This window comes from Cyprinodon variegatus, unplaced genomic scaffold, assembly GCF_000732505.1.
Source record: "Cyprinodon variegatus isolate N-32 unplaced genomic scaffold, C_variegatus-1.0 Scaffold364, whole genome shotgun sequence".
Taxonomy (NCBI): Eukaryota; Metazoa; Chordata; class Actinopteri; order Cyprinodontiformes; family Cyprinodontidae; genus Cyprinodon; species Cyprinodon variegatus.
The window spans coordinates 822,103-832,494 of record NW_015150817.1 but is presented as its reverse complement, the minus strand read 5'-3'; the positions used below and the strand labels follow the sequence as shown (position 1 = coordinate 832,494).

At 36.2% G+C, this 10,392-nt stretch overlaps 1 protein-coding gene across 3 annotated transcripts; it reads right to left on the bottom strand.

Annotated features, from left to right (window-relative positions):
* Nucleotides 1-54: 54 nt before the first annotated feature.
* On the bottom strand, nucleotides 55-9,173 carry LOC107092057 (lysophosphatidic acid phosphatase type 6-like). 3 transcript variants are annotated; one of them, XM_015386337.1, is made up of 12 exons: nucleotides 9,045-9,121; nucleotides 8,640-8,687; nucleotides 6,667-6,886; nucleotides 6,457-6,585; nucleotides 2,377-2,507; nucleotides 2,221-2,300; nucleotides 1,811-1,898; nucleotides 1,511-1,643; nucleotides 730-830; nucleotides 557-649; nucleotides 314-479; nucleotides 55-230 (listed from the first exon to the last, which is right to left on the bottom strand). In XM_015386337.1, exons 3-12 carry the CDS (start codon nucleotides 6,877-6,879, stop codon nucleotides 96-98), a joined length of 1,269 nt encoding a protein of 422 aa, XP_015241823.1. In that variant the 5' UTR covers nucleotides 6,880-6,886; nucleotides 8,640-8,687; nucleotides 9,045-9,121; the 3' UTR covers nucleotides 55-95. The 3 variants fall into 3 exon arrangements, with proteins under 3 accessions (XP_015241823.1, XP_015241821.1, XP_015241822.1); XM_015386335.1 differs by lacking the exon at nucleotides 8,640-8,687 and having other exon boundaries at nucleotides 9,045-9,173; XM_015386336.1 differs by lacking the exon at nucleotides 9,045-9,121 and having other exon boundaries at nucleotides 8,640-9,037.
* Nucleotides 9,174-10,392: the final 1,219 nt, after the last annotated feature.

The following is a 10,392-nucleotide window of genomic DNA, read 5'->3' as shown; positions in this document are numbered from 1 at the left end:
GAGCGGAGCTAGGCGGAGTGAGACATGCATCTGGCTGTTGTCAGGTTAGGAGAGCTGAGCATAATGTCAAGACGGGTTTTGTGTTTCTTGAAAGTTCAGGGTTCAGTGGGTCCTCCTGTGCTGTTGCAGCGAGTAACGTAGACTTCAGGGTTTAATGTGTATGCGGAGAGGAGCTTTTTGAACTCCTGCAGGGGGCAGTAGACTCCACTGCAACCTGGTATGAGTTGATCCTGGGAAGCATGAAGCAAATGTGACTTGGATGAAGGGAAAGCCAACAGCTTTGATGGTTGGGTCGATTAGAGGCGTGCCTTACCTGGCCTATGTAGGACACCTTTACAAATGCATCTCCGGTCTGCCGGTGTTGGTGCAGCTCCAGAGTGATATCAGCAGCATATGGTGGCCATTTCATGTCGTAGATTTCCAAAGCCATGAGGCAGGGAATCAGAGTGGTGTCATGGGCTGAGTAAAGGAACAACTTCCTGTTGAGAGAGTTAATCCTTGAAAAAAATCTCTGTTTTGGGAAAGAAGTGAAGGTGCTCGATGTGAGGTGTCCAACCTGTTGGCCTCTGCTGAGCTGTCCTGTAGCTTCTTCTCAATGTTGTCTAACAGCAGGTGGAGGAGAGATCCCACCGACAGCTGGAGCTTCTCACTGTCACAGTATATAGCATTTAAAAATACCTTAATGAGCAGAACCAGCATGCATTAAATGATTAAAATGATGCTGTTAACCTCTTGCTGGGTTCGTAAAGCCGGCACATCATGTCCACAGCTCTGTCCTCCACCTTATTCCTCCAGGAGTTCAGTACCGGCGGGATGGGAAGGCCATGAGTCTGAATGTTAGCAAATTAGATTACATTATTTTAAACCTAAAACGACTACTAAAAATATAACTGGGTCCACAACTAACAAACAAAACAAACCCAAATCTAATGCCTTAAAAAAAAAAGCACATAGTTGTCTTTATAAACGGCGTTATCTGAGTTCCACTGATGCCGACTACAGTTTGGTTTAAATATACTTGAATATGACCTGAATATATACTTTATCATTTCCTTAAAATAATAAGCCATTCCTATATGGGTCTTTGAAACACAAAGCCTAAAAACATTCAATGATTAACATATTTAAGAAGCCACTGAAGGAAATATAAGCACTAAATAATGAATAGTTAGAATTTAGACAATAATTATTTAGTTATGAGAGTTTGCCAATGGAATGAGTATTTTTACTCTTAAAATAAGATATTTAGATAAAATGCACTTGAAATAAGACAAAGCGTTAATCGTGTTTTCTTATTTTAAATGTAAATTGTCTTGTTCCATGACTAATTATGTCTCACTAATAACTGATCAATCTTTAGATCTCTTTAAACCTGTTGGATTGCACCGACACATTCAGCAGCTAGCTAGTGTGCAGGTTGAACTTAGTCTCTATAATAACTGCCTCCAGACTGAAAGCCTGTGGTGAGACTCAGTAAAAAGTCAAATGGATCACAGAGTCACAGTGTCACCTCTCTGGCAACCATGTCATCCCTAATGAGGATGAAGTCGACGTGCTGGTGAGCAGCGATCCCCAGTGCACTCAGGATGCTCTGCAGGTCTGAAGCAATGCCAGGCAGAGTGGACAACTCAGCCCAGCGGGGGCTGTAAGGAAAAAAAAAAAAAACACAGACACACCATGACAACCTGCCAAAAGCGTCTGCAGTCTGCTCATGATTTTGAATTGGACGTTACTCTAGATTCCATTTTTTGGTGGCCAGAGTGGTCTGTGAGTGATGGAGCTCAGTGGCATGTTAGAAAACTACACCTACCCACTGAGGACTTTCAGCAGCTTGCATCCGTGATAGTTAGGGTAGAGAATTTCAGATTCTGCCTCTGTTGTCAGGATGGACACAATATCTACACACCAAGAGAAAAACGACAAAATGGATGACAGAAAAAAAAATCCAGACACAAAGAAAGGCAGGAAAGAAGAAAAGACAGGGGAGCAAAATAGGGAAGACAAGAGGAAGGACGTAAAGGCCTCAAGGAAGTAAAATCACTAGTGGTGACAAAAATAATAAGCTCAAGGATAACAATAGGGAATGAATGAAAACTTTTAGGCAAAGAGATGGAAAATATCGTCCAGTTATTTAATCCATCCATATCAAGATCAGTAAACCAACACCAGGCTTTCCAGATCAGGTAGATCCCTCTAAACATGCGAGCATTTTAAATCTACCTTTTTGCTTTTGCTGGAAGAGTCCAGCTATCAGGCACTTGGCAGACTCTATAGTCCTTACAATGTTAGTGGAGCGCACGCTAAAGAAAAAAAGAAATTACACGTGATCATTGGGTCATTAGAATAAAAAAAACTTTCATGATCAGCATCACTTACTAGACCTCTGCTGAGGTAAAGGTGGGGCTGAGGAAAGGCGTCTCCTCTATATATCTATTCCTCAACCTCTGGCCCAGCTCATACAGCTGCTGCATGCCCACTGTGGTCAGCTGACCAGGGAAACTGCCACCCTTCAAAATAAAATAATAAAAAGACTATGTCAAACATGTCAGATTCAAAAGTTAACCCAGAAATTTTATAGTGCAGTTCAGTGTTATAAAAAAAATCCATGACATATTTGGAATAGCACATTTCTTCTACTTGCTCTGAATGTTCAGAGCGGAAGTCAGTCAGAGGGGGAACTGCATAATAACTGGATCACAGCAGCTGATGCAAAATTCAATATGTGCTCATTTAAAAATGAAAAAGCTGTAAGATTATTGAACTAAAACCAATTAGATTTTCATGCCCTCATAACTCAATACACACACACATATATATATATATATATATATATATATATATATATATATATATTTTTTTTTTTATAAAGTACTGTCTAAGTCTGTCTATATAAAATTATATGTAATTACTGATGGAAAAGAGAATGTATGATAAAAATTGTGGCTATTTCAAAATGTATAACTTGCTGTGATGATTTTGAAGCTGTATTTATTCTAGTGTGCAGTTATTATCCAACTGTCCAAACAATTCTATATTTAATCTGGGTCTCATCTCCTCACTATGTACCTCTTCTAATGGTTTTGTGTATCTTTAGTAAGATTTTACTAAAATATGACAGAAATTAAAGCAGCTAGAGGCCGTCCTCATGTTGCAGACATTCAGCAGCGTAACAGGAGGATGAAAGCCCAGTTCTGCACATGGCAGCATAAAAGCTTCCTTTAAAAATAAGGAGAATTACAGTGAAATCCCGCAGCAGAACTAGGATCCACTTGGAGTGTGTTATTTTGGTTGGGTGGTAGCTTTATAAGCCTTTAAACCAGCTCCCTTCTGGCAAACCAGACCAGTAAATCGTGTCATTTATAGAAATATCAGTTATTAGGGGATTTATATGATGTTTAGTACAAAAGTTGGATTTCTGTGTTGTCTTTTTGTTTTAGGATTCTATTGTTATTTTAAGCCATTATTTTTTAACAACTCACACTACTGTAAGCAAACAGTGTGTGGTTTCTTGTAGCAGGGTTACAGCACGCTGTTAAACTCTGTACTTTATGAGAACAAATCTAAAAGGAGCCTGGCAGAGAATGATTATTTATCCAGTGCAACTAATGTAATCAGACCAAATGAAGCAACTTTAAGCCAATGTATTTCACAGTTGAACTGTTAGCCAGCATGATGACAGAGATACTTTTTTGTATCGCTGGCTGCATATAATTCAGATCACTTTTAATGCTCTCTGAGCTAAAAGTGGAATTTGCACCAGAGGGGTGAGGCTGATGGTTTGGTATGAGAAGACTGGCTTGTTCAGCGTCATGTCCTCCTTTACTGTTTCCTCATAACTCGGTGGCTCTTTTTAACTTAGAAATAGACAGTTTTTCTCTCATTTAGGGATGCAATAACTATTTCTGCTGATTAATCTGCTAACTAATAATTAATAATCAGACAGCAAAAGCTGCTTGATGCAATGGCAACTGGCCAATAGAGAGAAATTATTACATTAAAATATATTAGTATATATTTTTAGATGTGGAAGATAAATATTTAATCTTTAATGACAAGTAAAGCGGTTTCGTTAATTGTTGAAATGTTGCTGTATTTCCACCTCAGGGTGTAAAAGTCTTTGGCCATTGACTCTCATTAAAAGTTGTACATGCAGAGTAGCTCCTCTACTAGACAATCCTTGGGTGAAGCTAAGCAGCGACCTGAGGTGACAGGAAGTATCGTCACAGTCGTAGTGCGGCTGATTGACAGGCCGAGTCACGGAAGTTGGAGACGACTGGAGAGAGAAATGGCGCTAGAAAAATTAAATTAAGTGAAGTTCCTTTAAAGCAAACTTATCAAGAGAAGCTGGAGGTGAAACCGTTCTTACCTGATCAGCCGAACATCAAAATTAATCAGCAGTTCAAAGACAGAGGGAGACGGTACACTCAGTCTTTTTCCAGGACCTGGTTTAGCTACAAGACTTGGCTAACTGCATGCAGCGAGGCTAACGCTTTATTCTGCTTTCCCTGCCTCCTTTTTCAAACGTCAGGATCTGACCCAGCATGGATAGAGACAGGAATGACTGATTTAAAGCACTTTTTAGAAAAGGCAAAGAAGAATGAAGAATCTGGGATTCACATGGAAAATAATATAATATAGTGAACTTTTTCTAGGTGTTAATCTGCATAGTTGCTCTTAAATTTCGTTTTGTATACACTCTGTGTATACAAAATGACGATAAAGGTTGTCTAAGTCTTAAATAAACACATTCTCAGAAAATAAATATTTTTTTTTTTTTAAATATAAAGCTGACTAACAGATTCTCCATTATTAAACTGGTACATTATTTTTTTTTTTTTTTTAGGTCTGTGGAACAATATGGACCATGCTAAACACAGATTTGCCTTCAAAAAGCCTAAGAAGGGCAAGATTTATGTACAAAAAGTAAACCTGTACATTAAATTAAGTGTTTTGATAATGTTTGTGTTGTTGGCATTCATAAAAATATACTGGTGTGATAACTTATTATACGCTTGATTGCTTTTTGGTATAAAAACTCCATCAGCCACCGCTGGTTTGATGGGATATTTTTTGTTTTGCTTTCACAGAATTCTTTCCAAATGAAGTAAAAAAAAAAAAATGTTTCCATATTAAATTCTAAACAAATACATATATTTAAATGGTTTGGTTTAATTATTCTACAGAGTGGGTTTTTCTTTAAGCAAACGGCATATTTTAGCAGCTGTATTCCCCTGTTACTAATTCTTTAATTACTACATCAACTGACAGATATTTAAAAATGATGAATCAATGAATCCCACTGTTTCATCCTTTTGCCCAAAAGCATTAAACCAAACTAGAATATCATCATATTCCAGATACGGTAAAGAATTTTCACCATCTGCATCAGAATTTTATAAGAAATGGGTTTTCAAAAGGCTCGTCTCTGTCTAAACAAATTTTCATTTAATAGCTTTATATCGTTTATATTGTGTTAATGTCAAATAATGGTTGGAGGTAATAATGTGTTCCTGGCATTGCAAGGATTAAAGGTTGTAGGATATTTAATGCACATAACCCTAAACAGTGACTAAACCAATGAATGGGCATAGCTAGTTATTAAAGCAGGGTTTAGTTTTACCACTAGAGGGAGCATTATAAAGTAACATAATGCATTTATGTAAAAGTGTAACAGAAACCAACACTTCTTTATTGCACAAAGGCACATAAAATCTGAAAAGGCAGACGGTAACTTTATTACTGTATCGTTGGGTATAATAAGTTAAATATTACCCATACATAAAAACACTCAATATAACCCATCTGCTGTAAGCTGTTTTTCCATGAGCTAAAAATTCTATAAATTAATTGATTCTGTAATCTTTTATAAAGTGTTGTATTTGGTGTTTTGTAAACTGCTTCTGTAAAGCAGCTTCACCCCTGAGGACGATGAAGGTCTTTAATGACCTGCAGGGACGTCATTAGAGATGTTCTACAGATACAAACATTTCTCTCAAACATGTCCTTATCTTATTTCATTTAAACTCATTTTTTTGCAGCAGAAAACTTCAAACTTCGCTCTGTCCAGGAAGTACAGGTGCCTCTGTTTTATTCCTACAGCTCGTTTCCTGTTTCGATCATTAAGCAGAGCCACATGCATAAAAAAAAAAAAAAAAATAGTACAAAACTTTGCTGTTTCATTTCTTGTAAATTACTCTGGAAAGAAATGCTGTTGCATTAATAAGTTACTGAAGCCCAACAAAAGGAATATTGATGATAAATAAAACTAAGGCTAAGGTTTTGCCTTTCTTACCTTATGTCCATCATAAAAATTGTATCCCTTTAAGTCTTCTGACTTTCAGCATGTTTATAACCTCAGAAAGGAGCATATTTGTAAAGCCTGATTTTGTAAAGCAGCTGCAGTAAGAAGCTAAAACCAGTTGGTTCCTTATCCTCGTGTAAAGAGAACCTACTCACACTCAGTGTGTTCCTCCGATAGCTGTCCTCTACAGGAGCCGTTGGACGAGGTCCGCCCTTAAGGTCAGTCACTGTGTAGTTGATGTGTGTGTGTGGCGGAGCCTCCAGGAGCGTAGGATCCCACCGAGCCTTTATGTTCAGACAGAAACACATAGTGTTAGCATGTAACTAATAGACCAAATGGATGAGAAGAAACCAGCAGAGGGCTACCTCTAACACATCAGGCATGGACTTAAGAGGCGTCCGAGCGCCATGGCGGAACAAGACCTGGACCAGTTTGAGTTCGTACAGAGAAGCAGGGCTAGCAGCGGCTGCATCTGAAGAGCAAGTGTCTGATTCTGTCTTCTGCTGTGACCACCACATGGAGCCCAGGGCCACTGAGACCGAGCCTAACAGGCCCGCTTTGGTCAAAAAGTTCCTCATTGCTGAGCTGCAGAAACAACAGAGGTGAATCGCAAAGGTGAAAAACTATGATACAAATTATTAAGGCAATAAAACAGCATTTGAAATATATGGATTTATATTTATCTTTGGTCTGATAAAGATGAATAAAAATCCAGTACAATCAGTTGCCTTTAGAAGTCACAGTGAACAGTCCACATCTGTGCAGAAAAGCCTTCAACTAATATAAAACCTTTGCTTTCCTTCCTATTGTGTTTAACTGTGCCTCATTTCCCTGTATATTCCATCGTGTGTCCGCTTGTGTCTGTTTATGCTTCCAGAGAAATTAAACCTTATATTCTACATTCACTCCCATTAGGTCTAATCCCTTTAGACTGGAACCTGCTTCAGTTTCAGAGAGTTTTCTGGGTTTTATTCAGAATAAAGTTCTCTGGAGCTTTAAAAATATGCCTCTGAAGTGGAAAAACGATTTCTCCTGAACCTCAAAAAGCTTCCAAATTGAACTTCCAGAGAAGCAAATAGAGGAGAAACAAAAATGCACAGTTAAGGTGAGTTAGTAATTAAACCATCTCATGTCTGATCTCTATCTCCTCATAGATGAGGCAGATATGTTCTGCAAAGATGATCCAGCGAAGCTTTTTATAGATCTCTGTGAGACTGGCTCAGGCGGCTTTAAAGCTTTGTACTTTGTGACTAATAGAATAGGAATAGAATAAGATAGAAATACCCTTTATTGTACCAGTGGAGACATTTTGGAGATTCATTGGAAAAGCAAGCAGACAATAAAAGCACACTGGAACACAAAGGACTATAAAATATAAGAATAGAACACAAAAAATAAGAACGGACTATATAAAAAAGAAAATTTTTGTAACTATTAAATTTAATGATTAAAAATACACAAATACAAAGACAAGTTAGTTTTTTTGACCAGTCAAATTATAATAAAATACATTGAAGTTTGTAACATTACAGACTCTGAGCAAAACAAAAGTACTGCTAACTTTCCCATAGGGTGTAAATGGGACACTTCATGTTTAGTCTATAAAAGGCCTCTACAGTGCAGGGACTGTTCCTGACAGACCAAACCTGTTAGAGGAAAAACATTTCTACCATTCCCAATTGTAGAAAACATGAAAACCTAAAGGATGTTATTCAGATCAGTTGAATGCAACTGCTGCAAGTTAAGGTAATAAAGATAGATTATTTAAATTAAAAATTTTATAATTAAATAAAATAGATCAGCGAACAGCTTGACAGGAGGAAACTGGAATAAAACCAACTTTCTGGTTGAAGGATGACTGTTTCCACTGTGTCATCTGCGCTTAACAACAAATGCATTGCTTAGGTTTTCAATGACTCAAAGATTTCCACTTTTCCTAAATGCAAAAATAAATGATTTTTTGTTTTTTTGTTTTTTTAGCATTAAGTCATAATATTGAATTAAACCTCAAAGCAGTTACAAGATTATCTTCCAACTCTTATTCTTTGCACTGATCAGGGAAGAAAAACAGCAGATTTAAACCATTGGCTAAATAAGAAAAAAGAAAAATTATTTTTCCCCTCCAAATCATAAGAGAAAAGCTACCATTGCAAAGAAAGCTGGTTCTGACAGACTTTTCTAAAGTACTTAAAACACTTGAAATTAGTACTATACATTACTGCGCAAGTCCAGACAATTTTAACCATTTGGCCAGTTTTTCACAAGAAAAATAACTAAATATGTTAAATTTAATACAAAGAAATCTATATTTAAACTTTAAAAGAAAAAAGTAACTTACCTTGTTTATTTCACGAAAAAATAAAGTTCGAAATAAAAACAGCAGCTTCTGTAAAGAGATTTCCAAGGCAGTTTAACTTCTATGATTCAAAGTCAGAGCAGTTTTATACCTTTATGTCGATAAGTCAACGGTAGGGGGCGCAAGAGTCTGTCTTTAAATATTTACATTACCCGGTTTGGCCGTCAAGTCCTGAATACAGTCAGGTTATTAATATTTACCTAACCGTTAGTCCACTCACACAGTTTCAACACAAAGTCAAGCCAAAACGAGGCGATACGGAGTTTAAATACGGCAACTGTTTCGAAACTATCCAGTTACAACATCACAGGATGATACCGGAAGTTCAAACCCACAAACCGTTTAAGTACAGGACAGCTATCAGTTAGCTCTGCTCGTGTTACTTACTTAAAAAAAAAAAGTCGCTGGGGGTGAAAGATGATGAGCTGCCTCCGATACAAAATCCGACTTGACCTGTCATTCGCTCAGGAACTCTTGACACCGGTACCTGTGGACATGTCGCTGGGAACTGTAGGCAAACATACGACGGTTTACAATGGCTGCCATAGTGACGCAGAGGAGCCATAAACTACATATCCCAAGGATGACCACAACTGCGTCATATTTGCCGGTTGGGTTTCAATAATGCAAGAATGTGTTGAAGCGCCCTCTACAGGAAAAAAGCTGTACGTGAATCTATTTATTTATTTATTTGCTAGGACTTTTGAATTATTTCTGTACTTTTATTATTGTTTTATAAAATGTAATATTTGTATTTTCCTCCCTTGTTAGATTATTAAAATTACATTTCATAACAAGCACATAGAATACAGATTAAAATGTCTTATAATTCACTCTGATATAAGTAGATTTCTGTCGTTTTATCAAAATACGCAAAACAGATACATTTATATATATATATATATATATATATATATATATATATAATTTTATTTATTTTTTATTATTTATTTATTTATTTTTACAAATGAACCATAGTAAATACATTTTTTTAGCTAAAATTGGATACATGTTTTTTTTTTTTTTTTTTTAAGATAAAGATAGACATTCTGTGTATGTAAAAACTACCTGCCACAATTTGTGCACATATGTTTTCTTGTTTTAATATTTTATAAAGTATCCTCAAACGGTGCTTGTTTTTTTTTTTTTTTATCTTATCTGAGTATTAATGACAAAAGGGACTCCTTATTCTTACCAATAATTGTTTATTGGTATATTATAATATGCAAAAGAATAATAAAAACAAAAGAGCTGAATCCTTTTGGATGATCTTCCGACGTCCAATTGCAAATAAATTTGTTTATTTGTTTGCACAAATATTTTCTATATAGAATGAAAGTAAAACAAAAATACATACAGAGTAAAAAAGAACACATATTGCATAGGAATGATTATATAAGAAATCCAGAATACAATCTGAAAAACACAAGTGCATTGTCGCCACCTAGTGGCAGAATCTGCTCATTACGCTACATCTCAGCAGGAAACATTCTTTCAAATTTAGACTTTGAATACCTTCAGAGAGACAATATAAGAAGCTACATTCTGACATCACGTTTGCACACAAACATAAAGGAAAGTTTTTTCACATATCAAAGTTATTATTCTTTTATCTCTTTGTTTCTTTTTTGATCAAAATGTTTAGTGCAATTGAATTAGTAAAAGAAGCTGCAGAGAGAATAATAATAATAAAAAATCTATCCTCTTTAACCTTTCAAGGCACTTTTTATTTTCA